Source organism: Lissotriton vulgaris, chromosome 1_1 (genome assembly GCF_964263255.1).
Source record: "Lissotriton vulgaris chromosome 1_1, aLisVul1.2, whole genome shotgun sequence".
Taxonomy (NCBI): domain Eukaryota; kingdom Metazoa; phylum Chordata; class Amphibia; order Caudata; family Salamandridae; genus Lissotriton; species Lissotriton vulgaris.
The window spans coordinates 1,559,207,657-1,559,235,535 of record NC_141685.1 but is presented as its reverse complement, the minus strand read 5'-3'; the positions used below and the strand labels follow the sequence as shown (position 1 = coordinate 1,559,235,535).

At 43.1% G+C, this 27,879-nt stretch overlaps 1 protein-coding gene across 1 annotated transcript in view; it reads left to right on the top strand.

Moving 5' to 3' along the window:
• Window positions 1-26,459, top strand: part of SLC17A8 (solute carrier family 17 member 8) — a 323,457-nt gene extending 296,998 nt beyond the window's left edge. The window contains exons 10-12 of the mRNA XM_086936990.1: window positions 7,501-7,611; window positions 25,169-25,296; window positions 25,862-26,459. Of these exons, the coding sequence (XP_086793116.1) occupies window positions 7,501-7,611; window positions 25,169-25,296; window positions 25,862-26,218 (596 nt within the window). The 3' untranslated portion in view covers window positions 26,219-26,459. The remainder of the gene's footprint in view (window positions 1-7,500; window positions 7,612-25,168; window positions 25,297-25,861) is intronic.
• The last annotated feature ends 1,420 nt before the right edge of the window (window positions 26,460-27,879 follow it).

The window sequence follows — 27,879 nt, the reverse complement described above, 5'->3', positions numbered from 1 at the left end:
TCTCTGATTACTGCTTCAAGAAAGTGATGGCAGCCAGGTGCAGCTTTTAACACACTCTTCTGAAAACCCACCCTTGAAGGTCGATTGGCGTTAGCAAACACTTATATTAAATTGCTCAGTCCTACTGCCTTTGCCATAACTTTTCATAATACACAAATCAGATCTATGGCCTCTGAAATACATTTTCCAATGAACCAATCAGGCCTATTATATTTACCAGTGGCTTGTCACCATTCTGAGCTTGCTACTATCTCTCTGGACGTACCCTTTCCCCAGGAGGTGTTCACTCGTCTGGATTCCCCATTGCCCCTCACAAAAACACATACTCTTGGGGCGCTGTTATCACTCTGAATTCTGACCAAAGCCTCTCCGGTATTGCTCCACCCATAGAAGCCCTCTCATGGTGCTGCCTTTCATGGGATAATAAGCCGTCCTTGATAAACCCTTTGCAGGGTGCTGTTTCAGTTGCATATTTATGGAACTACTGTCTCTATGTGCCTTCCCCTCCATGTGAAACCCTCTTGGAGTGTAGATTACTCTGTTACCCATTTTCAGTGGCACCTGTCTCAGAGTACTGTTCTTCTAGTGCTGCTTTCCAAGTGTGTCACTGCCCTCTTACTCTGGTGTTGTTTTTCAAATACTTCTCCTTTCCTGTGAAGCCTCTCTCAGCTTACTGTTCAGTCTACTTACTCTATGTGCTACCTTCTCTTGATATTCAGTAACGGTCTTGAAAATCACATTTCTAGGTGCATCTTTATCTAAGTGTGCTGCTCCATAACCAATATAGTCATTTCAATGAGTTATGGTCCCTTTGGGATGCTGATGCCGTGTTCCTGTGAAGCCCTTCTCAGGGTGCTGTTAAGGCTTCCTGCTTTCAGTAATACTCTCTGTGTACTCTCTGTGTGCCACAACCCTCTTCTATGGTGTATTTTATGGTGCTATCCCTGTCTCAGAAACAAACCCCTCCAGGTATTGTTATGACTTCTCCTTCTGTATACCGACTTCTCTCTGGGTACTGCCCTCTTCCTTTTAAACATCTCTCCAGGAGCAGTTTTCTCCTCAGTGCACTGTTGTTACTCCAGGTGTTACCCTCTCAGGTTGCTACAGCTCTCTCTCTTTTGTGTTTTTTGTCAAAATGCTTCCACCAACTCTGGTCACTGTTTTTTTTTACCCATCAGGATGCTGCACTTACTCAGAGTGACTCCCTCTGTTGCCTCTCAGCTCACTGACTCCTCCTTCCGCCCCTCTTATGGTACTATTCCCCTCATGGCTCTGCTGGTCTTTCAAAGGCACTCAGCTGGCTGTCCTGTCCCTCAGGCAGCTCTGCCTTTCTTTGGCATGTCATCCACTTTGTCCTTGTTTGAGCAAACTATTTCACACACTTTAGCTCTCATGTAGTGAGATTAGTGTCACAAAACTGTCACTGTACTGCAATCTGTCTAGCAAGTAGCATCGCTTTGCTGCTACACTGAGCCATTCCTAAACTCATCAGCTTTTTATTTATATAAAACAAACAAGTGATTTACAAAAAGCAAAATGAAATCGCAACATGATCCTTTCACATTTTATATGTGTTTCTCTTTACCGCTCCTGCCAAGCCATAGCAAACTGTGCTCATAAATACTCTCACTTGCTAGAAGCGGAATAAAATTGCTTTTACACAGAGGGAGCTGCATTTTCAGCAGCACCCTTGTATAAAAGCAATGCCGGCTCCTGCAGGAGGCAGGGAGCTGGAAGGGACCATGAGGGCCTTCCGGCTTCCCCCTCGGTCCCCATTAATACTCAGTGGGTGCCCTGGGTGGGACCAGGGCACCCAAAATTGAGGCTGGGCCCCTGGTACCCCACCCCTTATTGTTTTATTTAAAAAAAAAATCCTGGGGCCCCAGGCCAAGGGGTCACCAGGGCCGAAATCGTCCCAGGAAGGAAGACATGCAGCTTCCCCGTCCCCTAATAAATAAAAAAACAAAAAACAAAGCCAAACTGCAAGTCGCCAGAGGCCCCAACCCCAACCCCTTTCACCATCACTTTGTAAACCCAAACGCACCTCCTGGCACCCTACCGGTTGGGAGATGAAGACCCCTTGACTCCAGAGGGTCCTTGTGGGTCTACTACCCCTCCTTTAACCCTAGTGAGTCCCACACAGAGGCATTGCTCAGAGGTTGTTGGAGGCCATGTCCCCTTGCTCCATCACTCTGCAAACGCACCTCCTGGCAGACTACTAGTTGGGGAATGAAGTCCCCTTGCCTCCAGAGGGTCCTTGGCGTCAATTACCCCATCTGCTACCTCCAGTAAGTCCCACACATCGGGATTGCTGAGAGGTTGTCAGAGGCCACATACCCTTCTCCACCACTCTGCAAAAGTGCCTCCTAGCGCACTACTGGTTGGAGGATAAAGTCCTCTTGGATGCTGAGGGACCTTAGGGGTCAAGAAGCCCTCCTGTTAATTCAGTACATCCCTTACAGCTGGATTCCTGAGAGCTGGTGAGAGGCCCGCCCCTTTTCTCTACTACTCTACCAACGCGACTACTAGTTCAAAAACCATAGAAATTCATTTAAAAAAAACCAAAGGTTACAGGGTTGTTACAGTTAGGAAACAGAATTAAAAAAAACATTAGAAATTCACTGAAAAACGGAAAGTTTACAGGGACGTTTTAGTTAGGCTCAGATTTCACTTGTACAAAACCAGTAAATTTCAGCAGTTATTATTATTACCTGAGTTAACTATATGTTACACCCCCACAATGCACTGCTTATGACCTCATATATTGCATCACTCATGACATGGTCAGTGACATAACTGATGGCATCATCTAATGAGTGTAAGTATTTTTTAAGAGTTTATGACTGTTAAACATATATGCTAACCTACTACAAAAGTTACATTACCACACTAGGTGCACTATTACTGGGTGATACTACTTCTAACATAACAAATGTACACAGGAAGTGTGAGCAGGGCAGTATGGACACATTTCTGCATATACATGTGGCAACAAAAAACATATGTTTAAGACAGTGTAATAATAGAGACCAATGTAAGCATGATGAGATGATCCTCTGCTAGAGTGTGTTCATTTTCATTCATGCCCAAGCCTTTTCTAATTTTCTAAAAAGTCCTATATATAGAACACCCCAATATTTATTTTTGACCTTTTTCTTGTTCACAACAACCGTTGCAACCCTTTGTTAGCTGGAGCAGGCATGGTGTTAGGGAGCCCTGTTAGGCAAAAAGAGATTAGTTTGCAGGGAGTCAAACTCACCAGTTCGATTTAAATGAGACTCCGAAACATAGCCACAACACTGGCTGTGTTGTCTCATAACTGTATGCACGAGACCAGCTGCCCCTCGGAGGCTGTAGTCTACAGGCTCATTTGTGTTATTTGTGAGTTACCTGTGTTGGACTGCAACCTCCAGGGCTCCTTTCTTCAGCATGTGACACTAGGTACCATGACCTATTGCAGATTCTGATTGGCTGCAGCCTGAGAGAGCAGTGAAGCTTCGATGTAAGCAGCTCTCTGAAGCTTTGAAGGAAACCAGATAAGTAATTTAAATCTGGTTGAAGGAACTTTACACGATGTATCACATTGTTGGCCTACGAATAATTATACATATTTAATACCTTTTTGATTAACATAAACCCTACTTCATGATGGGCCTTATTTTTTTTTTTTTTTTTTATGAAACCAATGATTTAGTCCCAGTTATGATGCCAGAAATGTGGCAAATTGATTATGATTCTGGCATAATTTTATATGTAGAAATAGATAACCTTCTATTTGTTTCACTTTTTGCCACAGGTTTACAAGCATTTGTAGGGAATTAGGACTGTAACAAAAGTTGTTCTCCATTTTCTTCTATGATAGCAGGAAAACAGGGCAATAGCTTTTCATCATTTTTAGGTCTTGGCCTGATCCAGCGCATGCGCTGGTCTCGGCCGAGACATTTTGGGGCTCTGAAAAATACTACTTTGGTGGCGATCAGCTTGTTGGAACGCGCACAAGAGCGCACGCGCACATGCACGTTATAGCAAGCTGATCGTCGACAACTCCTGTTTCTGAAGCTGCTAATGACATTTAATTCCCCAGCGTTTTCATTCAGATGTCCCTTTCATCTGTTTTTAAAAGTAGGAATGCAGGCTTTCTGCCCACCTTCCCTCTAAACCTTCTTTCTTAAGCTCTCGTTGTCTATCTTTATCAGTGCCTGTCAGTGTCCATGTTGTAGTTACCCGCTCCATAAATAACTATTCTAGTAAGAACCTCCTCGATTACTTCGCCACTCCCGAGAATGTATAATTACAAAAGGCGAAAGCTCAGACTCCGTAGTTATATAATTTCCTGTATAGAGCACAAGTTCTGCATTCTTTTAAAAACCGCCCAAAACAAGCCGCTTCCCACATAACAACAAGGACTGATTAAACATGCTTTGCATAGTGTCCTTCCCGAAAAATGTGCTGCTTCTGTCATTGTATCCAGATAAATAATACAACGAGTAACAATGCACATACAACAAGCCTGGACTATTAGCTTTGGCAATTTTTCTTAGATGCTTAAGCTAAATAAGCCACAACTGTGGCTTCCTTGTACATAACATTGAAAATGGTTCAGTTCTGGTTTTAATCGTTTAGGCACTTAACGTGGTGGCAGAACTTGTAAGTGCCAGAGGATCTGAAGGCGCACATAAAACAGAAATAAATACATGTAACTAAAAACATGTTTTCAAGCGTTTCCCAAAATGTATTATGATTCAGAACTCCTCTGAAGTCTGTGATGAGGTTATTACAGACTTCGAGGATAGGTATAGAAAATAGATACCTCCCCTTCGGGGACAAGAATAAACAAAATATTAATAAATACATTGTTCTATATTGCCCATTTAGTTAAGGGATCTGACATGTCCAAGTAGATTTCAAATGAATAAGTGGCAATAGTAACATATTTGTTTAGTATGAACAATGTTTCAGATTGCCAAGTTATTGAGCATATTTATGGCCACAAGATACGGCCATTGGCTACATATTTTTTTGCGGCTTGCATTCTTTTTTTCTGCTGTTCAGGGGCGCTGTAATTGTATTAACTAGGGCTGTGAATCTGAATTCTGTCTACAGCTGAGCGATGATCATAACTTTGCAAACCTGGCAGAATTTTAAACACAGTTTGTGGAAACATTTCTAGCAAAATGTAGTTCTCCCTCAACAATTCTCTTCAGTGCTAATCTTTTCTCAAGCAAAGCTTGTGCTTTGCAAGTTTTTCACCTACTTTTGACTTTTATTAAGCCAAAAATACAATCCTGAAGAATGTGTAGGCAATGTTCCCTCACTTCCTCAGCCACTCGTAAATGTTGCTTCATTAAATATCTGAAGGTTGGCTGGTCTATTCGACGAAAGAGCTCCAGAGGACGCGATGCTCCCCGAGGGGTGGAGTACAATAAGCGGATTGGTTAGTGATGAAGAAGGTAATGGGTGCGCAGACGATGCATTTGGTGCAGCAACAAAAGCTACTCTCCAGACCAACGCGCTGTCAACATGCATAACAAAAGGAGCAGCTACTTCTAGGACCACTGTGTAAGTACGTTTAGGCCTTCCTGGAGGAAAGCACAACTCAAATGCTACAACACCCATTTTAAATTTTGTTAAAGACTTGGTTGGGTTGAAGGACGACAAGAATAACTATTTATCTCCTGGCCTTTGCAGAATGCATTGCCTAATTAAGCATGACATCACTGTGAAGCAGCAGGGTCATCTGCACATGGAATGTAACAAATGTTGAGATAATACATTAAAACAAGATGTCAACGTTTAGGAATCTGCACTTCTTTATTACGGTTTCTGTAGTAGAGGCAAAATAGTATTTTGTCTAATAGAGCACTCCCCACATCCTTCCAGAGAGCTGATCCTATGCATTAAAGTACTTTTCTGGGAGAAAAATTGGTAGTTTAACTTTTGCAGACTCTTTGCTCACTGCTGAAAAGTCTGCCTAAGTAGGAGGTTAAAGGCATTCAAAAACCTGCTAATGTTTTTGAAGCATGGAATGAAAATGACCATCTCAGCCCAACTCTGCACACGAAGATGCCCACCCCAGGTGAGGCCAAAGACCATCCATCACTGGTGACAGCTGCCCTCAATAGGAAAACAAGCATTGGCATGGCCAATAGGTCTCACATTTGGGACCTTATAAGTATTTAGTTATGCAGCACCATGTCCTCAACTGTTGCGTGGCTAAACACTTATAAGGTCCCAAAGGCGAGACCTATTGGCTATGCCAATGCTTGTTCACATTATTGCTAACTGTGCGAGTCTAAGGCTCTTGTTTAGCGTAGTGTGGGTAATATAAGTAATATAACACTGTTTAACTGAGTTACTCGGTTGGGCTCAGTATAATTACCCCTGATTTAGCCATTTATGAGCATATGTTGGAAGCCTGCTTACTGCAAGGTTTCACATTCAATTTCATGTTTAATTTACTTACTACTAGGAACATAGCAAACCCCCTGCTTTAGCAGCTACAGCTGGATGGAGTTCTTGTTGGGCCTCTTCTGTCTGCAACTCAGCAGACAAAGGCTCATAAAAAACGTGAAAGAGTGGATGGTTGGTTGGTTCAGTAAGTGAAGGGATGAATGGGATAGGATGGGTGAGTGGAAGGGTGGATGTGTGGATGGATGAGTGAAAAGATGGATGAGAGAAATAATTGATGGATGGGCGAGAGGGGAGATGGATGAATAAGTGAAAGAATGGATGAATAAAAGCAAGGATGGATAATGAGTAAAAGGGTGAATGGATGATGAGAAAGGGTGGATGGGTCGAGTGAAAGGATGGATAGATAAACGCAATGAAAGGGAGGATGGATGGATGAAAGGGTGAATGATAAGTGAAAGAATGACTGAATATAAGGGAGCATCGATGGATAAAAGAATGAATGGATGGATGAGTGAAAGGATGAATGGATAGGTTTGGATACTGATGGGTGGAGGAAATGGTAAAAGGCTGAATTATAGATAAAAGGATGAATGGTTGACAGAATTTAAATGTGACATATTGTGGATTTCAGCAGGTGGATGGAAGGATGAATGGGTAGATTCTTGGAAGAAAGAAGTAACAGAGCACTTTTGGGGTAGGTCGTGATGCCTTGTCTTGTTTGCTTGGTGCCATAAAAGCTTTGGTTTGAAGTGAGGGATATTTTAATTGTCTTGCTACTCCCTTGCTCCTGCATCATTTGGAGGAATTTCATTGAAAATTCACCCCCACAGCAGTAGAGAAGTCTCAGTGGGATAGGAAGGTTGTTTCCAGTCTGGCAGAGTTAGAGTCTCTGCTGCCTGACTGCTTTAGTAGCCACTCTAGCAAACTACTGTTGTTGGAATGTCTGCACAATTGCAGATCAGCTCACGACACTCACATTTGAGTTTGTTAAGTTGAGAGACTTTTCGTTACCTCTGGTAGCTCAACTTGTGTTTATCATCAGTGTTAATTACAATGCTGTATTTAATAGGAACTGTTTTTACATTTCAGGTTTTGGAATGGAAGCAACCTTGCTTTTGGTGGTTGGATATTCCCACACAAAACCAGTGGCCATTTCCTTCTTAGTGCTGGCAGTAGGATTTAGTGGATTTGCTATCTCAGGTAAACTTTGCTATCAAATCTTTGCTGTTGTTGTGTGATATGAATTTAAGAACCAAGAATCTTATCCAATGGATAGCACTGAAATCTTAAATTATAATTGCGTCTCCTAATGCAATAAAACCGATCTAGCTATCATGTAGTAAATAGACCCAATTGACGCAATGACCACCCATCATTCAATCTATATTGGTGCAATACGAATTGAACTACATATGTGTGTGGAAGTCACACCTAGCTGTGTATGAAGGATATGTTTAGGTTAACATGGATATTTATGAGGAGTATGGATCAGGGTACATTTTTGCGGCATACCGGATACGACTGCCAATGGTTTTGATATGTATCACTTGTACATAACTTGTGCAAATCAATCAGACCACATGTTATAATATGTTATATTACAGGGGACCTCAAGAGCACGTTCACCAGACAGTTTCTTGGTCCTGAGAGCACCAGCAGCAACATGAAAAGAACAATTAATCGTAGACCTGTTTGAAAATCCATGTTTTTAACAGGGTTCTGAAAAGCTAGTACAAAGTGCCGGCCCTATTGTTGTATGGGAAGGAGTTCCAGACGCTTGTAGCTAGCACAGCATACTTTGTTCCCCAAATCTTTTCCTATTGAATTTGAGAACCTTTAAGAGAGTGTGGTGTGCTGATAGAGATTACACCTGGGGTTGTAGTTCTGTATTTTAGAAGGCGCAAAGGTGGGGCTTTTACCAGTGGCGGATTTTAAAGATCATTCATCCTGTTTTAAACACGGTTCTCTGACCAACTAGGGGGCAGTTTAGTTCTTTTAGCAAAGGTTTATTATGACAGTAGCTAGGTTGTTGATATAACAATATGCTGCTTGGTTTTGGGCGAGCTGCAGTCTTTGGCTCAGGCCCTCAGGCAGACCTATGTAGAGAGCACTGGCATAATCAACAAGCATTTGCAAAGCAATAGGTCTCGCAGTGTGAGAGTTTGAGCTATTGGCATTGTAAATGGCAATGGCTTTTATTTACGAGTTGGTTTTTAAAACATAAATGAAAGCCATTGTCATTCACAATGCCAACAGTTTAAACTCTCGCAAATGTGAGACCTATTGCATTGCAAATGCTTGCTGTTAGGCCCTTCTGATCTAAGGTTCCAGTAGACCAGTTACAAATAGGTTTTACTGCATCCATAAACTTAACATGAGTTTTTGAACATTCCTTATATAGCTCCAGCAGTAAAAAAAAACAATACACGCTGTAATTGTAAATAACTAATCGGAGCATCGGGTTAATAAATATTTATGCCCGGGGCTGCCAAGGAGGTCGTAAGCAACCAGTCTTGAACAACCTTGATCTGCTTTTGAGGGAATTAGGCAGCGACAATTTTATCCTAGTGGCAGGGGATTTAAATTGTTCATTTGAACCTGTTCTTAGTTTAGTTGAGAATGGGGGAGCCGATGAGGATACTGTTTGGAACATCCCGCCATTGTCCATAAGCAAGGGTGTCAGGGGAACCGAGGCAGCACTGCTTTGGATGGGATTTTGTTTGGAGTGGGGGTTGAGGGCAGTGAATGGGCGTACACCTTCTGATAAGTCTGGTCAACCTACCTTTAATAATGGGATTAGTATGAGTCGGATTGACTATGTACTAGTTAAAGTAGATTTTTGGTCTTTCGTGGTTGATATGGAGGTTGTGGTACGGCCAGAGAGTGATCATAACCCTCTCTCATTGGGCCTTAGGATACCCGGTGCGGGGGTTGGACCCTTTGCAACAGCATGTCTAACATCTGATGTCATTCTGTGTAATGACAGAAGAAGGGTAAAATGGCCCAAGGCCATTGCAGACCCTTTGCTTATCAAAGACATAGAGGAGGTAGTAATGAAAACAATGGGTGCCATGGCGGATTTTCCATCTCACGCTGGTGTTAACTCTCAAATAATCGATTTACATGAGAAATGTTTCATGGAACTAAAAATTTTGCTTACTAAGCCACTGAGGTCAAACAAAGATAATGCTCACAAAAGGTGGTATAATAAGAGTTGTAGGGCAGCACACAGTAACCTAATTTCAGTAGTCGAATCTAGGGACATTATTGACATTAAAATTGCCCGGATATCATATAAACAAGTATTGTGGGCAGCTAAGAGGGAGTGGGATGACAAATATTGGTCAGAATTCCTCTTGGCGTGTCAATCATCCAACCAAACGAAGTTTTGGGAGACCGTCAAGTGGGGCAGGAATTCGGATTCTCAAATACCTGTGAATCATGTTTCTGCAGTAGACTGGGTGGTCTTAAACTCTGCTCAATTTAAAGATACGAGTGCAGTACATGAAACCCAGCAGGTGCCTACAATAGATTTGACTTTTTTTGATGGGGCCGTGCTTACCTTCTCATGTACTGATACAGAGCATGCCCTTGGTGCAGTACAGTCAGGGAAAGCACCTGGATTGGATGCAATCCCAGCAGATCTTTTTAAATTGAATCTTGATGTATGGGTTCCGTATATAACCAAGTTGGCCAATGCCATTGCAGCAGGGGCTAGGATCCCCGACTCTTGGAAAGGGGCAGAGATCTTGCCTGTTTTTAAAAAAGGGGACCTCTCACTCCCAGGAAATTACGGCCCTATAAGTCTGATAGATTCACTTAAAAAAATAGTTGCTAGGATGGTACTGGCAAGAATACAGGGGTGGATCGAGCAGGAAAACATATTGTCCCCCATGCAAGCTGGGTTTAGACTGGGCATTAGCACTTTAGATCAGGTCTTCAGACTTACTATGTTATATTGGAAGGTGGTTCTACCGGGTGGAGGGGTTATCTATGCCACCTTTGTGGACCTTAAGTCGGCTTTCGACTTGGTTCCAAGAGCAAAATTGTGGGACTCATTGAGACTTATGGGCTTACCCGTAGAACTTCTGGACATAGTTATGCGATTACATGAGGATAACTTTGCCAGAGTGAGGTGGGGTAAACAAGGACAGGTGACTGACAGTTTCCCGGTAACACGTGGGGTGCGCCAGGGATGTGTGTTGGCCCCCACTCTTTTTCTCCTGTTCATCAACCAGGTAGTCAAATTTTTTTCCAAATCTCAGACAGATGCACCATCTTTGGGCGGGTCTAAGTACCCGATGTTAATTTTTGCTGATGACACCCTGCTTCTCTCTAAAACTCGTAGTGGGTTACAAACAGCCCTGAATAGGTTTGCAGAGTTTTGCAGGGTAAATGACCTACAGATTAATGTTGATAAAACCAAATTTATGGTCTTCAGTAATAAAAATCCAATCACTAGCTCCGTTAGCTTGAATGGTGTTCTGATTGAACAGGTGAAGGTAATGACTTATCTGGGTGTGACTCTGGATTATCATCTAAGTTGGAAACCCCAGATTGAGGCATTATATCTCAAATTCGTACGTCTCACGGGTTGTTTGCTTCTGGTACAAAAGAAATCCCTGGTTAAACGAATTGCCCCTGTACTAAAAATCTATGAAGCTAAGATAAATGCAGCCACTTTGTATGGTGCGGATATTTTGGGGTTTTAAGGATTTATCCCTCCTGGTCAAAGCACAGAATAAGTTTTTGCGAAATTTGGTAGGCCTTCCCCAGTCTACACCTACCAAACCATTGTTGCTAGACTTAGGTTGTAAACCCCTAAATGAGATGGCCCGGTTGCGTTTGGTGGCATTATGGCGACGGATCTGGACGACTCCGGAGCTCAGCCTTTTTGCCAAAGAATTAGACGAGGTCAAATCTTTGTGGGGAGCTTCTAGAATCCCATGGCTTAGGGAAGTGAAACAGGTTTTGTTAGAAATGGGTCTCCATCAGCTCTGGATTAATCCGGGGGGTTCCATCTTTACCTCCAAACAAGATTTTAAAGACCAGTTTTGGGCAGCTGTTAAGTTACCTGCAGTCACCCAATCGGAAGATACCAACTTAACAGGTCTCTTTCTGACTTACAAACTGACACCTTCCCTTGAGCCATATTGGGATGTGATTTGTAAAACCCTTGACCGGAAATTATATCATCAATTCCGTCTCGGGACGCTCCCTTTTAATTCCTTTACTGCTAAGTGGGCTGTGAATTCAAATAACAGCTGTCCTTGGTGTCCGGATCATTTAGAGAGCATTGGTCACTTTTTTTTTGCCTGCCCAGCCTATCGTGCCCCACGCCTAAAATGGATTAAACCCTTATGTTGTAGACTGGATAGTAAGGGGTATCTTGAAGCCCTGAGGATTTTTCGTACTAACCTGTCTGAGTTTATTGTGGTTGGTGTGGCCAAGTTCCTAGGTTGGGCATGGATTATTCGTACTAGGAATTCGAACATTTTATGATGGTTTTATATATTGATGCTGGTTTATAATAGACAATGTCCGAAGGCATTTTTATTGTAAAGTCTCTTATCAATTGTTTAATAACTTTTTAAATGTTCTTCTGATATGATGACTCATTAATATTTCATGTATTGTATACTTGTCTTTTATGAATTTTATTTCGAAATAAAGACTTATTGAACCTGAACCTGTAAATAACTAATACTAACTGAAAGCAACTGACAGTATCTGACACACTACGAGCTCCGAGATTCATCTGGAATTTACTGTAGTTTTCTACACACCACTGAAAAATACGTCCAAAAACCAACATGCCAGAAACTGCGTCCAGCCAAAACCATTTACAGCTGATTCATTTGGAATTTCCCTTTGAGTATTCTTAAAAATAATTAGCCCTCATTTTAGGCAGAAAAGTCCATGGTTACAGGCTAAGCAACACCTAGGTATTTTGTGGTCGGGTTGGGATAGGAGCCATACCTCTGGCAGCTTGCACTTTCTTGACCTCCCATTTCTCTTCCGGGGTCATCACTTGCAAGAATAAGATATTCATCTTTGGCTGGTAGACAGCAATCTCCTCTGAGGCTGACATTTTACGGGTGATTTGCGGCGCACTTTTGGGGCATGCCTTAAAATAACTTGCACCACGCCTTCCTCTGTCCCTTTCACAACAAGCCCAACCCGCACCCTCCCACGCGCCGCAGACACACAAAGAACTGGAAGAAATACCCGCGTCTTAAACGCTCCCAGAGGGTAACTCCGTGGCCAGCCATTGCATGAGAATACTAAAAATACACACCCTCGTGGCTATGAAAAATCACGCAAAGTAATGTCCTGGAGTTCATTCACGACGGGCTGTGTACAGTGTTAGAATTTACTTGCATGCCTAAAATATCTATGAAACATCACGACTTAACTTACAGAATGGCCCGAGTCTGTCAAAAACAAAGGCTACGCGCTGGGAATATCGCTGACATACTCTGGCGCGCGCTCGCAGCTTTCTGGCTCTTCCCTCGCCCCAGAGGCAGTAGGTTTGTCAGGAATCATATTGTGGCTTTGACTGTCTGCCCTGAAGGGCGCAAGCAGGCACGAGTGATTTTAAAACCCAAGACCGTCAATGTATGGCATACGTGACCTCCTCAAGATGGCCGCCAATGTGGATAGTGCGGTGGGGGTCGCCTTTCTATGCAGTCTAGTGTTTGTGGGAGGCGCGAGCGCTGCAAGCTGCGCACTTCAACGAACGTTTCTGAGAGAAAGCAGCCCGAGTTTGTTCCTCCGTATTAATTCCTTAGTGGAGGAAACGGGCCTTAGAGTTTCCTTCGAGTTTCTAGTTGGGAATAATTCTCCCGTATCAGAGTCCTTGAGTGCTAGTATCCAGGCAGTCAGGGAATATATTCAGTACCGAGTGACAGGGAATTAGAAGTAGTTTCTTCCCTGACATTTTCCAGTAGAGTTCTGCAGCGCGAGTTGTGTGGACTTCGAGTTCAAGTACCAGAGTCAATTTTGGGACAGCATTAGTGTTTCAAGAGCCGAGTTGGAATAGAGACCTTCGACTTCTCCGTGTCGCAGCAAGACACTTCAGTTATAAGTGTACAGTAAGACTAAGCTGCAGCGTAAAAGCATAAACTAATTGGTCAAAGACCTTCCTTCCCTGTATTGCGCTTTCCCTATTTTCTCCTTCCCTCTGTTCCTTCCTTCTTCCTTTTTGCGCGCTTCTGGAGGATACCTTTTGTTTCCAAGACTGGATTTGTACATAGTTCCTGTGACTCACTCAACCAGAAGTAGAGATAAACAGTTCAAGGCATCATTTGGAAGTCCTAAGGTACTATATAGGAATTACTGTTAAGTTAGAGTGAACTAATAATTAGGAAGTTAGTAATGTAGTGTTTTCCCTTTTAGAAATGAACTTCCAGGCATTACAATAACAATAGAAGAGAGGCAAAGGCTCCGAAGACAGTAGGATAAGTACTAATTAGAGAATAGCAGTTAGAGTATTATTGGTTACTCACCCCTTTGAGAATCCAAACGGCCAGAAATGGAGGTCGTGCTTTCTCCTATACGGCTCCCTCTCTCTGGAACAAAATGCCTCTTAGCCTTCGCACAATTTCTGATCACACTAGCTTCCGAAAGAAGCTTAAGACCTGGCTTTTCTGCTAATCTCGCTACCTACCCTTTTGGTCAGAATCGTCTGCATGCGAGACTCCTTTGGACGTGATACGTGCGCAATAGAAATATCCTGACTTGACTTGATTGACATTGGTATGTAGTTGTTGTTCTCAATATCCCCCCCCTTTGTGCATTAGACACCCACGCCAAAACAGTCTGAAGAAATCGTAAAGAAGATTCTAGACTCAAACCTGGGTGCTCAGCGGACGGAGTGTCTCTTCTCTCAATCCACTTCCCCTTTTTCCCCTGATTGTTTTAGGTGCTTATTGCTGCAACACCAGTTAGTGGGCGATTGGGACTAGCATCGGTTCTGCCTCTGCAAAGCACCTAGAGCCCTGACAGATTGAAGTGACCAAGTATTTGCTTTGCCCGGGCAGAATGGCAGAGGGTTTCAATTTAAAAGCTTTAGGGGAAATGCTGGTAGGAATCCAACGAGAAATAGTGGCAGTACGTGAGGAAAATAAAGTGTTGAAACAGGAACTATGGGCGCCTCGACAGGAAACTCGTGCCTTGGCCCAAAAGTTGGATGGGTTAGCCATGGGAAATCCAGTAGCCAGTGCTTCAACTGTAAATGCTTCAGTTCCCAGTTCAGATCCCAAGACAGTGGCACAGGTGATTCATTCAGTCTCTCCTCTTATTCCTCTAGCAGCCCCAGAAAGATTTCAGGGAGATCCTCAAAAAGCACAATTATTTTTGACCCTATGTTCCTTACATTTTATGTGTCGCCCGACTCTTTTCCCAGATGCCCAGTCCAAAGTGGCCTTTGTTTTGTCCTATTTGGGAGGAGATGCGGCTAATTGGGCAATGCTGTTAGTGACTAGAGATGATGCCCTTCCTCCATGATTTTGCTTTATTTAAAGGGGAATTTCTTCGAATTTTTGACAGGAGAAGAGTCTCACAGGTCACCAACAATGAGCTGCTGGAGTTGCGCCAGGGTTCTAAGGATTTATTAACGTACTTGACGCAATTTAATAAATTGATTATAGAAACCGATTGGCTAGAAGAGAAGCGAGCGGCTTTATTTTACAGAAGTTTACGTGATGAGCTCAAAGACATCTTAGCTCAGATACCCAACCGTCCTAAAGAACTTTCAGCATTGGTGGATTTAGTGTTGGAGTTAGACTTTCGTAATTCCGAACGTAAAGGAGAAAAGAAGAAGGATTGGAAAATGAGCTTTCCCTGCTTTGATCGAATGAGAACTGACAGCGGAAAAGGAAACAATGAGTCCGAGCCTATGCAGATTGGAGCTATTAGAGGACCCTTGAGTAAAGAAGAGAAAGTGCAACGTCGTCTGAAAAAGTTATGCCTGTATTGTGGGGGTTCAGGCCATTTTGTAAAAGAATGCCTCAAACGTCCCAAGATTCCGATGAAGGGAAACGACTCCAGCCATCAGTAGACGGAGTCGCTCTGGTGGTTAACGAAATTAAGACGACTCCCGAAGCTCATTTAATTATGAATACCTTACAATCCATGTCACCACACGTTATTCTTCACATGACCTTGCGGTTCAGAGAACATGAATTTCAAAGTGTTGCCATAATGTTGGACTCTGGAGCCACGGGCAATTTTTGTGACATCAAATTTGCCCAGAGAATTGGAATCAGAGCAATACAGAAAGGAAGAAAGGAACCAGTACGAGCTGTGGATGGGACAAATTTGTTGTCTGGACCAATCACCAGTCACACTGAAGGTTTAGAGTTAATTCAATCTGATGGCCATCAAGAAATTCTACAATATAATCTTATTGATGCTCCCCAATTTCAGTTTATTTTGGGATTACCATGGTTGTCGATGCATAATCCAACCATAGATTGGGAGAATCGGATGGTGAAGATGAAGTCTTCTTATTGTCAGGAACATTGTTATCAGAATCAAGAATGTCAACTGGATCCATAGCAAGCGAATTTACTTTCATTTGGTGGTCAGTCAATTGCAGTCATCCCTTCTGCGGCTATCCCTGTTGAATATCAGGAGTTCAGGCAGTTTTTAGTGAGCAAGAAGCAGAGCATTTACCTCCACATCGCTCATATGATTGCACCATTGAACTAGATCCCGGAGCAGTTCTGCTCCGCAGTCGGATCTATGCTTTAACTGAGGCTGAGAATGAACATTTGAAAGAGTACTTGGACCGCGACCTAGCCAACTGATTTATTCAACCCTCTCAGTCACCCGTGTCCTCTCCTTTGTTTTTCATACCTAAGAAGGAGGGAAATTTGAGGACTTGTATTGATTATCGAGCTTTAAACCAGGTGACCATCAAGAATCGTTACCCTTTACCAATTATTTCGGTTCTACTAGACCAAGTAAAAGAAGCTCAGATTTTTACGAAATTGGATTTGCGAGGAGCATATCATCTTATCCGAATGAAAGAGGGTCACGAGTGGAAGACCGCTTTCCGAACTAAGTTTGGTCTCTTTGAATATCGGGTAATGCCCTTCGGTCTTTGCAATGCCCCAGCCGTATTCCAATATTTTATCAATGATGTTATGGGGGATTTAATTGACAAAATTGCCATTATCTATTTAGATGATATCTTGATTTACTCCAAGAATCCACAAGATCATCAGGAACATGTTCGAAAGGTGTTAGAGTGGCTGCAAACCCATCGATTGTTTGTCAAGTTGGAGAAATGTGTCTTCAGTGCTTCCAAAGTGGAGTTTTTGGGGTTTGTACTCTCGGCGCAAGGTGTGGTCATGGATCCTGGAAAGGTTTGTGCCCTAGAGAATTGGCCTTCTCCCCATGATGTCAAGTAAATTCAGAGATTCCTGGGCTTTGCTAATTTCTATCGGCGTTTTATTCAGGGATTTTCTCAGCTCATCGTACCAATCACTCGTTTACTCAAGAAGGGAGTGAGATTTGAGTGGACTACCGAAGCGGAGCAAGCCTTTTGCAATCTGAAGGAAAAGTTTACCTCGGCACCCATTCTGTTACATGCCGATCCTTCCGAACCTTTTTATGTTGAGGCGGATGCCTCCGATCAGGCAATCGGTGGAGTACTTTCTCAGAGGCACCGGAGTACTGGGCAACTTCATCCTGTGGCGTTCCGCTCTCGAAAGTTGAGTCCAGCAGAATTGAATTATACGATTGCAGAAAAGGAACTTCTGGCGGTAAAAGACTCTTTTGAAGATTGGAGACATTATCTGCTAGGTGCAAAGCATACAGTCACTGTGTATTCGGACCATAAAAATGTGCAATTTTTAAAGACAACCAAGACTCTGACTCCCCGCCAACTACGTTGGTCTTTGTATTTTTCAGATTTCGATTTTGTTATCACTTATCGTCCTGGTCCCAAGAATGGTAAGGCAGATGCTTTATCTCATCTCAATACTCAAGAATGTGAACATCCGGTGGAGCCTCAACTAATCATTCCAGAATCAAAGATTATTTGTGCTGTTGCTATGGATGATTTTCAAGAAGAAGTTGGGAAAAGTTTGTCCACAGATGAAATTCAAGAGTGGGTGGCTTTAGATGGTGATAGACGACTACTTCAGCAATTGCCTTACTATAAAGAAGCTCTGTACCTTCCTACCTCTGCCTTACAGTTGAAGGCCCTTCAAAAGTGCCATGATCATCCTCTAGCTGGTCATAAAGGAATCACAAAGACTATGGATTTGGTGCAGCGATATTTCTGGTGGCCTGGCTTATCTTCTCATGTCAAAAAGTATGTTCAATCCTGTGAGTTATGTGCTCGGAGTAAACCTAGTAGACAAGCTCCACAAGGGTTGTTGCAGCCACTTCCTACCCCACTTCAACCATGGCATACCATTTCTATGGATTTAATAGTTGATCTTCCTACCAGTAAGGGTTTTAACACTATCCTGGTCATTGTAGACACTTTCACTAAAATGAGTCACTTAATTCCGTTAAAGGGTACTCCTTCAGCTCCAGTGTTAGCGAGGGTCTTTGGTGAACATATTGTAAAGATCCGTGGAATTCCAATGGTGGTAGTATCGGATAGGGGATCACAATTTGTTTCGCATTCATGGAAGGCTTTCTTGAGAGGGTTGGGAGTGGAGAGCAGGGTAACCACCAGTTATCATCCTGAAGCGGATGACCAGACGGAACGCATCAACCAAGAACCGGAGCAGTATCTGCGTTTGTTCCTGGTTGATCGAGGAGGAGATTGGTCAGACATGTTATGGATGGCAGAATTTGCATGTAATAATGCAAAGAGTGCTTCTACTGGGTACTCTTCGTTCTATTTAAATTTTGGTCGTCATCCTGATCCTTTTCTGATGAATGAAGATCTTGAAGTTCCTGCAGTGGGAACCTTAATGAGAGATATGGCTCTACTTCATAAATCTGCAGAGACCAATTTAATCAAAACAAAGCAGTCCTACAAGAGATACGCAGATAGGCATAGGAAACTAGCTCCACAATATCGGGTAGGAGATAAGGTTTGGCTATCCTCTAAGAATTTGCATTTGAAAGGGAACAGAAAGTTTCAACCTAGGTTTGTGGGACCTTATGTAATTGAGAAGATTGTAGGTCCAGTCACAGTAAGGTTGAAGTTACCGGCTAAATTAGGTATCCACCCAGTTTTTCATGTCTCCATTTTGAAAAAGACCGCCCCTCAGATGAGAATGACTAGACCACCAGATCCCCTTGAAATTTCTGGTCATCCAGAGTATGAAGTGAAAGAGATTTTGGATTCTAAAATTAGAAAAGGAACATTGCACTACTTAGTGGATTGGAAGGGATATGGTCCTGAAGACAGATCTTGGGAACGTGTAAGTAACATTCATGCCCCTTTATTGCTAAAAAGATTTCATGCACAGAAATCGTCCAAGCCAGGACTGATAAATCGGTCATTGAGAGGGGGTACTGTCAGGAATCATATTGTGGCTTTGACTGTCTACTCTGAAGGGCGCAAGCAGGCACGAGTGATTTTAAAACCCAAGACCGTCAATGTATGGCATTACTGTTAGCAGAAACGTGACCTCCCCAAGATGGCCACCAATGTGGATAGGGCGGTGGGGGTCACCTTTCTATACAGTCTAGTGTTCGTGGGAGGCGCAAGCGCTGCAAGCTGCGCACTTCAACGAACGTTTCTGAGAGAAAGCAGCCCAAGTTCGTTCCTCCGTATTAATTCCTTAGTGGAGGAAACGGGCCTTAGAGTTTCCTTCGAGTTTCTAGTTGGGAATAATTCTCCCGTATCAGAGCCCTTGAGTGCTAGTATCCAGGCAGTCAGAGAATATATTCAGTACCGAGTGGCAGGGAATTAGAAGTAGCTTCTTCCCTGACATTTTCCAGTAGAGTTCTGCAGCGCGAGTTGTGTGGACTTCGAGTTCAAGTACCAGAGTTAATTTTGGGACAGCATTAGAGTTTCAAGAGCCGAGTTGGAATAGAGACCTTCGACTTTTCCGTGTCGCAGCAAGACGCTTCAGTTATAAGTGTACAGTAAGACTAAGCTGCAGCGTAAAAGCATAAACTAATTGGTCAAAGACCTTCCTTCCCTGTATTGCGCTTTCCCTATTTTCTCCTTCCCTCTGTTCCTTCCTTCTTCCTTTTAGCGCGCTTCTGGAGGATAACTTTTGTTTCCAAGACTGGATTTGTACATAGTTCCTGTGACTCACTCAACCAGAAGTAGATATAAACAGTTCAAGGCATCATTTGGAAGTCCTCAGGTACTATATAGGAATTACTGTTAAGTTAGAGTGAACTAATAATTAGGAAGTTAGTAATGTAGTGTTTCCCTTTTAGAAATGAACTTCCAGTCATTACAATAACAATAGAAGAGAGGCAAAGGCTCTGAAGACAGCTGGTAGGATAAGTACTAATTAGAGAATAGCAGTTAGAGTATTATTGGTATGTAGTTGTTGTTCTCAATATTTTTCCCCTCCCTTTGTGCATTAGACACCCACGCCAAAACAGTCTGAAGAAATCGTAAAGAAGATTCTAGACTCAAACCTGGGTGCTCAGCGGAGGGAGTGTCTCTTCTCTCAATCCACTTCCCCTTTTCCCCCTGATTGGTTTAGGAGCTTAATGCTGCGACACCAGTTAGCGGGCGATTGGGACTAGAATCGGTTCTGCCTCTGCAAAGCACCTGGAGCCGTGACAAGGTTATACCAACAATGACGGCTGCAAATATTTTCCTCGTGCTGTCAATACGTACACTTTATATTTATAGCGTTGCACTTCGGGGTGTACTGGACACACGCACGCGGGCACGAAGCAAACACCCGAGGGCGTGCAGGGAAGACAGCTGTGGACGACATCTAATGCAACCTAAGAGGAAAAGCTAGATGGCATGTGTGCTAAAGGAGCTCTATGCATCAGTTTCTTGGAAGGGTTGTTTTACTTCTGGACCTACTGCATTTTTTGTTGTTATCAGTATTTCTTTAATCGTAAGGCGGCAACATATTCTAGAAAGCATCACACATGTCAAATATCAAACAACCCTCCAATGACAAAGCTGTAAAATAAAAGGGACCTGCGGGGGGCTCCGCGGCTTCTTTCTGCCCCCAGGGGCTGGTCAGGCGCTACTCTGCGGAGTGATCTAGGGTCAGGCTAGCGCCGGTCTGTGTTACTCTGCCGCCCGGTGCTGCTCCTGGGCCTCAGCCACCTCTTCTAGGATCCTCCGCTGCGGCACCAGTAACAACATGAAAAGACATTTGACATGATGGGCCATGTAGTCCCTGCACCTTCAGCTGCTGGTGCTCCTAGTGCGTTTAAAAGGGAGGAATAACTTCATGTCCCAGAGCTCAGTAGAACGGTGTTTGAATTCAGTGACCCCGTGAACAGAAAAAATGTTGGGTGAATTCTGGCCTCCAGTTCCCCCGGGGCACAAGTAGGCATCCACTTCTCTCATTACAGCTGATCGCAGCAAAAAGACAGAAGTGGATGCCTGCTTGTGCCCTGGGAGGACTGACAGAAAAAAATAAGCGGCATACCTCGCGCTGGTAGCAGGGGGGAGGGCGAGAGGAGGGGGCCTGCGCCTGATTCCCTTGCGAGATCGAGCCAGGGGCACCATATGTGGTCCAAACCTCGCTCCCGCAAGGAAATCGCCACACATGCACGCGTTGCCATTGAAGGCAATTGGATGCGTGGATGTTTTGGCCTGAAAAGGCGCAACAATGGCATTAGGTCTCTCTCCTATGCAGCGCATGCGTGCTGCGTAGGCGAGACCTAAAAAGGGACATCACCAGATTACGATCTGAATGATGGCCTCAAAAAAGAAAGATTCCTGTTTTCCTGTTCTTTTTACTTTGCAGAGCTGAAAGAAGCAGGAAGAAGTCACTGCTCCAATCCGAGGCTTCATTGAAAGATATTCATCAAATGTCGAAGCTCTTAACTGCTTTTTTGGGAGTAGGAGGGGAACCCAGCTCCTGAGGCCAAAAAGATTGAACCGGCCTATGGTCCTCTTTAAAGATCTTATTATTTCCTATTTTATTGGGCTAGAATGGGATTCAGGCTACCCATTACATGAACTCAATCCCATAACTGTGGACGGAACTATTCAAAACATCCAAAGTAATAAATGACTGGCAAATCAGAATTCCATGTGGTCTGTCCTGAACATGGATAGATTTCTGAAATAGTAAAATCAGCCTCCTAATATTCATTCAATGTAGTGGATAACTAAATCAAAACAGGTACCAAGGAACTCACTTTTCATAGTACTCACCAAGACCATAAAGGGCCATAAAAGGTAAAAGAGAAGCTTGTAATGGATGGTGGAAGAAGGTCAAATATTGCATCTGGCGCCTTGACACCTTTTGGTATATGCCTATTCCTTTTATTTAATTTAATTGTGAAAAATCATAAATCTTTGTGAAGGATAACCAGGTGTGCTTTCTTGTCTGGCTCTCTTTATCCTCTAGAAGTGGAACAAATCTTACCACTCCCTGAAGCTCAAATACTTAAACTTCCACCATGGTGAAACATTATTGATGCTTTATTTTTCACAGTAAAGCATTGGATCATCTTACTCCTGATTCCTCAAGGAGATATTCAATAAGCTTCATCAAGTCAGAGAGTAGATTCAGTCTCTGAAGTGCTATCAAGTGAATTTAGGTTGCTGTAGGGAGAATATTCATCTTTCTGGGGCAGTATTACAATAAGTACCCCAGGGGCGCAACGGGCGTTTGCGCCCATTTTGCACGCCCCCGGTGCACTTTGGTTTTATAGAAGGGGGCATTGACTCTTGTGCATCCCCTTCTATAATACAGATAGTGCTGGCCTCAGACATCCCCTTGCAGGCGGGTGCAGTCACTGACTGCACCCGCCTGCAAGGGGATCTCTAATCCTCCTTGAAAGTGCAGATGGGTGCCGCCTGCACTGTGAAAACACGAAGCGGCTGCTCCGTGTTTTGACCTGAATGCGCAGCCCCCTGGGCAGCATGAGTTACGGCTCCTGGTGTCATCCATTCAAATCGTGTTTGTGGCTAAGCTTTTTTCCAATAACCCTTTGAAAACTGCAATCATCTACCTAAATTATGTGACTTTGAGCAGTTTGTATGTTACAGTGTAAACTTGCTATTCCAGTGAAGGTTTAGATGGGTGCACCTCAAACAATTATTGGAAAGTATGGTCCAGATTAGATTTAACAGAGCATTTTTTGACAACATATTGGCTAAAGAATCATAGGTCTTAGGGTCTGATATTAGCTACGTTTTTTTAATAATCACAGTTGTTACCACAGTACTTAGTAATATAGTTGCCCTGAAGGTAGATATAATATTGTACTTCACTGAATACTTTGCATGAATTAGAAACAGTGGATGAATGAATGAATGAAATGAAAATTGCACTTGTATAGCGCTAACTACCCGGAGGCCTCGTAGGCACAGACATACAATTCTGGTACCACAGGTTTGCTGTTGTTGATATAAGACCAGATCCAGAATTTGGTGGACAGACCAAAATTCATCTGCCATGGCAGAACGGATCTGTCCATCAGGCTGGTAGTTAACTATCTGCATATTTAGTGATGTGGCTGACCGTTAAACTGCCCCCTGTCATGACAGAGAAAGGACCATCTGTTTCCCCTGTCCTGTGTCATCAGACAGCCCTCTGTCAATGCTGGTATGTAGAGTTAAAAGCCGTCAGAGTGAAATGGAGGTACCATTGAGACAGAGAACAGCAATGGCAGATGGGGCACCTGATGGAAGATTTGCTTGTCAATGTTGACGGACACGCACACCAAAATAAACCTGGTCAAAATCAACTCATCAACAACACCTGTAATTCCCACTACAAAAGATGCTCCTGAAACCACAAAACCATTTACCCACAACGTGCAGCAGCATCAGAGCTCTTCGCCGACAATATTCAGACATGTCTGTAGAAGACAACCTAGATTCTCACTAAATGAGCTAACTGTGACAGTAGAGGAGATAATTCAGGGCCAGTTATTTGAAGCACAGGTCCAGAAAACATCCATGAGATAGGCAAGGTAAATGTGAGCCAGAATTGCGGAAAAGATGAATGAGGTGAATGCTTTCTTCAACACCGGAGGCTCACAAAAGGACATCAACAACGTTGGCATAACATGTGGGGAAGACCCATTCCCTCACTTCCATGGCACACCAATTGCCCAGGCAACTAACAATGGGTCTCCTAGGCCCCTTAACCTCATGCTTTTGGAGGAGAGATTGCAACTACTACTCTCATGTTCACAACTTGTACTCTCGGATTGACTATCTCTCTGTGTCCTATGTGCTTCTGGGGAATATAGGTTCGGCAGAGATATCGGAAATCTCCATATTGGGCCAAGCCCATTTGGAACAATCCTTGTCAAGCGGCTGTAGTCCCCCACTGGGACAAACACAATGGTGCTTGAACCCGAGTATCTTGTGTGACCCGGTAAACAAGGTAATGGCTAGAAAAGACTAGTTCACCATGGACTCCCATCCGGATACCTTCCTACACAAGCTATGGGATGCCTTCAATACTGCAATACGGGGCACCCTCATTACCCTCAAATTGACACAGATACAGAATCATGCCTGCTCTAAACTACTCTAACAGTCAACATAAAAATGCTAGAACATCGAGACCACCAAAATCCTTCCAGGGAACATTATGTGGCCAACTCAGGCCATAAGGGGCAAACTGCTTGGAGCATTGACTATCATACTTAAAACAGAGTTCTATGATAAGGGAGACAAGGTGGAAACCCTCCTAGTGCGCAAACAGCGCATCCAACACACAACAGCACATGTAGACCACGCCGAAGGAAGCAACAGCTCCTAGGCAGCCTGTGAACGGGAGAAACAAAAGTAATTCCCAGAGTTCTACAAGCAGTGGGACGAGCTCTGGAGGGAAATCCCCAAAACCCACAAAAGCATTCCTCACAGAGAATCGGCCCTGGAAGTAACGTACCAATAGTACTTGACATTATCATCAGGACATTCATAGATTTGGTTAGCATTGGTAGAGCTTTGATTATACGGTTAGGACACAGGAGTCTCTTGATGATGCATCACATCAAATCATGACAGTCAGCGACTGGGGTATCTAATAGTTGTGTGTTTTAAATAACTGTAAATGATGACAATTAAGTAGCTTGCACAAGACGGACAAAGAATTCGTGAAATTGAGAATTGATATAGTCTACTTGTTTCAATCAGGTCTAATTATTTAGAATCGGCATCAATGTCACAAGTGAACATAAGGTATGCGGTCCACCAGGCGATCACTGGACTTCTCGTTAGCCACTGTTCTGTGCTATATTGTCATCTGAACTTACCTCCAGACAAAATGAAATTGCCTTGAAAAATGCTTTTAGTAGAAATCCTGCATTGACCAGATGGGAACATTACAGTTGAAATATTTTACTTGCATGTTTTTACCATAAAGATCTTAGCAACCAAAACAAATTGTTATCTATAGCTATCTGGATGTGGTGTGATTATTATTGTTTTCGTTGTACAGAGCAAAGTGTACAGTAAAATATTACTATGTGAAAACCATAATCATCACATGGAAGGTGTGACAGCTACATGGAGTATCACATTGAAAGTTCAGGCTTAAATGTTAACCACAGAATTCGATTACAAGTTACTCATGGACATGTCTTGATAATAGAAACTTCAAACATAATAACATTTAATATGCTGTGAGATAAATATATTTTCTTTGTTTTTCAGGGTTTAATGTAAATCATTTAGACATTGCTCCTCGGTATGCAAGTATTCTCATGGGGATATCCAATGGTGTTGGCACATTGTCAGGAATGGTCTGCCCACTCATTGTAGGTGCTATGACAAGGCATAAGGTAAGACGTTCCTAACTCTGTATTCAACTAAATGTGTGACCCATGTGCTGAGCAACCTCTGTGTACTTCTGAAGTAATTGATTCTTAATTCAATAACCAACTTTACAGTGTGACATCTATAGAAAGCGTATTCTACTGTATTCAGCCATCAAAGGTGCTTTTGAAGGCATCAATGAATAATGTTCTACAAGACCCAACATAAACCTGGGATGTTCCACAATATAGCAAAATGTATGAGAGAATACTTCAAGTATCATTTTATGTCTTGTGCATTACACGAGGTACCATTGTACAAAGAAGTTAGGTCAACATATTTTTAACTAAATATATAAAATACAATAATTTCATACTTGTGTTCGAATGATGCTGTCTGGAGAAATTTGGAATGAACGGTTGCTTTTTCTAGTGCTGTTTTATTTGTCTGGGGGGTTGACTGACTCCACCACCAAATGCAAAGTCCTGTGGTGGTATTGCATTTTACATATATACCTGAAATCTGAACATCTTCTTTATTTATGTCTTCCTTTGATAAGGGGCTAATGAAATCTTCTTTGTTTAATTTTAGACCCGTGAGGAGTGGCAGAATGTATTTTTGATAGCATCCATAGTGCACTACAGTGGTGTCATTTTCTATGGCATTTTTGCATCTGGCGAGAAACAAGAATGGGCTGACCCAGACAACCTCAGTGAAGAAAAATGTGGAATCATAGATGAAGATGAACTAGCAGAAGAGACTGAATTGAATAGTGACTCTTATGTTAATCCAAGCAAGAAAACATCATACGGCGCAACAGCTCACAATAATGAAATGGCAAAGAAAGGGTGGAGGAGACAAAAGGGGATAACTGAGGACAATGATGAGGAGGTGCCTCATTATTACGAAAATGGAAATTTTCAAAATAATTACAACACCCAGGATTGAATTGTTAGTTTGTTGCATAGCATTGACACATGTTTATCTAGAGATCTTTTCATTGAAATTCTGTTGATAACACACTGTTATTTATTGCATTTCGTTTTTCACAGTAACACATGGTATAGAATTCAGAATATTCATTGATTTATTCAGCAAGTTGTAATTCGTTATTTGTAAAATGTCTACCAATGCAATAATATTTGTAAGTGGTTATCTGCTTTACAGTAAAACATACATGTTTCTCAGCTTTTTTATTCTTTTTAATTATGCATTTTTAAAAAAAAAAACCTTTATTGATAAACATGAAGATACAATCACAGTCATACAGCCACATCAGGTCGGCTGGCAACATTTCCAATAGTCATATCAGGATGAATGAACACACAGCCCTTCAGCCGACAACCCTAGGCCCCGGCGGCAGTTAAACAATCATGTCATGTCGTACATTACATCGCAGGAGGAATCAGGTTTTTGTTTTGTGTTTTTTAGAAAAAACCAACCAACCAAAAAGTGAGAAAATAACTGCAGATGCTAAACTGAAGGCAGAGACATAAGTGATCCTTCTGGGGAGGGAGTACCACATCCACAACTGTTTCACAATCTATAGGAAGAGCAGACGGGAGGGGGGGAGGGGGAAAAAGAGATGGCCAGCGATATATAGACAAAATCCAAAGCAGATGGAACATCACGCTAGGGGGAGTGCAACACTTCCGGTGGAGGCTCAAATGGGGGGGTACAAATTTTGCCACGATATTGGTTCCACTGATTCCACACCCTCCCCCATTTCTTGGGCCTGCCCCGAGCGATGTACACTGTTTTTTCACGAAACATGCATCAATCCATGTTTCTAGACCAGGCCGACAGGCGGGGTGCCCTAGACGATCCCCACAATTGCGCAATGTCACACTTAGCGATCATGTTACCCAAGGAGGCCCACTGCGTCTGTGCCACATTATAATCATTAGGCTCCCACACATTCAATAGACACCGTCGGGCCTCAGGCAAAAGCGAAACACCCGTCACCTCAGTCATAACACGATTCCAAAAGGACGCTACCGCCGGACATTCCCACAAAATATGAAGGAATGTACCCACCATGCCACACCCACGCTTACACAAATCATCTGAGACATACCCCATACGCAACAAGCGAGGACCCGTCATATACACTCGGTGTAGGATTTTTAACTGCACCAATCTCAGACGGGCCAAGATTGCTACCTCCTTCGGGGAGGATATCGCCGCCTGCCAGTCCTCATCATCAAGTTCCAGTCCATCGCCGGTCCAAGCCGTTCGGAGCTGTAGAAGAAGGTCCGCTCAGTCGTTTATCAGGTTTTTATATATAAGAGACATTGTACTGTCCGGGACGAGTCCATCGAGTACTCTGTCCTCCAGGGGTGAGGATTCTGGAACAGGCGTGCCAGCCGGAAAAACAGAGGAAAGGGCGTGTCGGACCTGTATGTATCGAAAGTATTCTCGATGACTGAGTTTGAATTCTAGTTGCAACTCTTCAAAAGACTTTATCTTGTCTTTCCGCCAAAGGTCCCCCACCTTACTAATCCCAATAAGGTCCCATTTATCAAAACCCTTGGTAGTCCACAAAGTGCCCAGCCTCTCAGCTGCGTAAAGTGGAGTCGCTCGAGTGAGAGTATCTGACCAGCCCATAG